Below are 2,859 nucleotides of genomic sequence, written 5' to 3' on the forward strand. Positions count from 1 at the left end.
CGAGGCTGCGGTGGCCGGGAGCAGCCACTGCATTCCAGTCTGGGCGACAGAGTGAGACTCCAACTCAAAAAAAAAAAAGTCTTAATGTAAAAAGGAAAAATTAAGTTTTGTAGAAAAGAGGTTACACAGGAGAATGCCTTTGTTCTTAGAAAACTGCACGACAAAGCATTTAGAGGCAAAGCCATGCCTTTGGAACTTTCAGAAAGGGGAGAAATACACATACATAGGGAGAGAGAAAAAGAAACTTGGCAGAATATTAACAATGTGTGCTTTCACTGTATTTTTTTTTAACTTTTCAACAGATTTGGAATATTTCAAAATAAGAAGTTAAGGGGATTGTAGACCTTTATTAAAAATTCACATAGCCAGGCTTGGTGGCTCAGCCTGTAATCTGAGCATTTTGGGAGGCCAAGGTGAGTGGATTGCCTGAGCCCGCGGGTTCGAAATCAGCCCAGGCAACTTGGCGAGAACTCGTCTCTACAATAAATAAAAAAATTAGCCAGGCGTGGCATCACGAGCCTATAGTTCCGGCTACTTGGAAGGCTGAGATGGAGGGATCACCGGTGCCCAGCAAGCCTTCACTGGGGTGGCTATGAGTGTGCCACTGCACTCCAGCCTGGGCAATGGATTGTGACTCTAAGTTAAAAAAAAAACAAAACAAATTCACGGAATCCTTGTGTAGTTAAACATAAAGGTGTTACATGGATGGCTGAAGTTCCCTTTGTTTCTACTGCCTCTCTGAAGTCTTTAGTTATAGCCAAAATAGCAAAACACCATCAGATATGCAAACAGACACGCTGCTGACTCACAAATGCTAAATGTGAGCTGAGAGAAAACCTTCAAGAGGAGGCAGAGCCACGCCAGTTTACTGAAGGACTGAGGGAAACACACACAGACACTTTCCAACCACAGCAAATGTCATGGCCTGCCTTGATAAGACTGCTCTGTTGCTCAGGAGAGCAACTCCAAAACAGCTCTAAAATTCAGAGAGGAGGAGGGCTCTGAGAGAAATTAGATATAAGATGTAACTAGGCTGGGCTCGGTGGCTCAGCCTGTAATCCCAGCACTTTGGGAAGCCGAGGCAAGTGGATTGCCTGAGCCTGTGGGTTCGAGACCAGCCTAGGCAACTTGGCGAGCCCTCATCTCTACAATAAATGAAAAATTAGCCGAGCCTGGTAGCTCATGCCTGTAGTTCCGGGTACTTGGAAGGCTGAGGCAGAAGGGCTGCTGGAGCCCAGCAGGTCGACGCTGGGGTGCCCGTGAATGTGCCACTGCACTCCAGCCTGGGCGACAGAGTGAGACTCCAACTCACACATAATAAAGATGTAACTAAAATAGATATTAAAAATCCAGATTCCTAAGGACAGAGACACTTGCAAGTAATATAGTAGTGTAACCAAATCAACCTACTATGCAAGATTTCAAATTTGGCTATTCATTTTACTGAGAGTTGATTTACCTATGGATTTATTTAAATAGCCATCTCAAGAGCTTAAGTTGTATTTACAAAAAACTTAACCCCACATCAGGTGGGTAGCGATTGAATTTGTCTCCCTAGGCTGCTCTGGAGCCATTCTGTTAACCAGCAGCGACCTCCCGTGGCCACCAGAGAAACAAATGCAATTCAACTTAGCAGGGCCTCAAACTAATTTTTGGCCACCTTCAAGAATTTTAGCTCTGGTTGTTGCATGTGGACCGCTCTTCAGACTGACGGCTGGCTAAGGTCACTGGAGAATATCATCAGAGAAATTCAGTGTAAGTCCCAGCGAGACTGGGCCTTTCACGATGTGTGGAGGTGACCTCGTGCCCAACACAGACACCAAAGGACACCCAAGACAGTGAGGAGAAGCTTAAGAACAGAGCCCAAGCGGGGCTCGGTGACTCAGCCTGTAATCCCCGCACCTTGGGAGGCTGAGTTGAGTGGATTGCCTGAGCCCACGGGTTCGAGACCCGCCTGGGCAATTTGGCCAGACCTAATCTCTACAATAAATCAAAAAATTAGCCAGGTGTGGTAGGCACACCTGTAGTTCCAGCTACTTGGAAGGCTGAGGCGGAAGGATCGCTGGAGCCCAGCAGGTCGAGGCTGTGGTGGCGGGAGCAGCCACTGCACTCCAGTCTGGGCAACAGAGTGAGACTCCAACTCAAAAAAAAAAAAAAACAGAGCCCAAGGCAGTCCTACTTCTAGAGTCAACAGGGCATTGAGAAAACACAAGCCCGGTCTGGGATCATGTGGGTTCTTTTAAATCAAGCCCAGATATCTGCCGGTTTTTCCACCTATATTCAAAATACAACAATACAGAGATGGATGGCTTTGAACCGACTCTGCCTCAAACCTCGTCAGAGTCAAGTCATCACGCTTGGGTCACTTCTTCTTTCTCTAGGACCAAAGACTCTGAAGACCTCTGGCCAACAGGGAGCCTCGGGCCTGAAAGTAAAGACGGGTGGGGAAAGATACGGAGAAGGGCAGACAACAGAGCTTGGAAGGTGAAGAGGGAAAACGTGGGGTCTGGGGGGTCTGCGGGCTCCCTCAGCGGCGCCGGAGCGGGAGAAGACGGTTCCTTCTGACGGGACCCACCCGAAGCACCCCGGGGGCGGGTAGGAACGGGCACCCCCGGCTGGACCTACGGACAGAGGGGTCCTCTGGGCCACTCTTGTCGTCCTGGGCCGGTCGTGAGGTTTCGGGCTTACAGGACCTGCCCTCTGCGTCGCCAGGGTCCTTCGGGGGCACGCTCTCCTCGACGTCTGGCATTTTGCGGATGGCACCTGGGTCGGGGAGAAAGGCATGCCGTTGGCATCGGGGAAGAGGCTCCCATCTGCCGGGGGGGCCTTGGGGCCCGGCGTGGGGGCGGGGCAAAGGTG

The 2,859-nt window shown here is 50.1% G+C and overlaps 1 protein-coding gene across 2 annotated transcripts in view; it reads right to left on the reverse strand.

Annotated features, from left to right (window-relative positions):
- TCP11 (t-complex 11) overlaps window positions 1-2,821 on the reverse strand; it is a 17,448-nt gene extending 14,627 nt beyond the window's left edge. The window contains exon 1 of one of the 2 annotated variants that reach the window (XM_008058493.2): window positions 2,626-2,821. In XM_008058493.2, the coding sequence (XP_008056684.1) occupies window positions 2,626-2,749 (124 nt within the window). In that variant the 5' untranslated portion in view covers window positions 2,750-2,821. The remainder of the gene's footprint in view (window positions 1-2,625) is intronic. The other variant, XM_008058494.2, reaches the window with a different exon arrangement.
- Between the last annotated feature and the right edge of the window lie 38 nt (window positions 2,822-2,859).

Source organism: Carlito syrichta, unplaced genomic scaffold (assembly GCF_000164805.1).
Source record: "Carlito syrichta isolate Samal-C Ts95f unplaced genomic scaffold, Tarsius_syrichta-2.0.1 Scaffold303364, whole genome shotgun sequence".
NCBI lineage: Eukaryota > Metazoa > Chordata > Mammalia > Primates > Tarsiidae > Carlito > Carlito syrichta.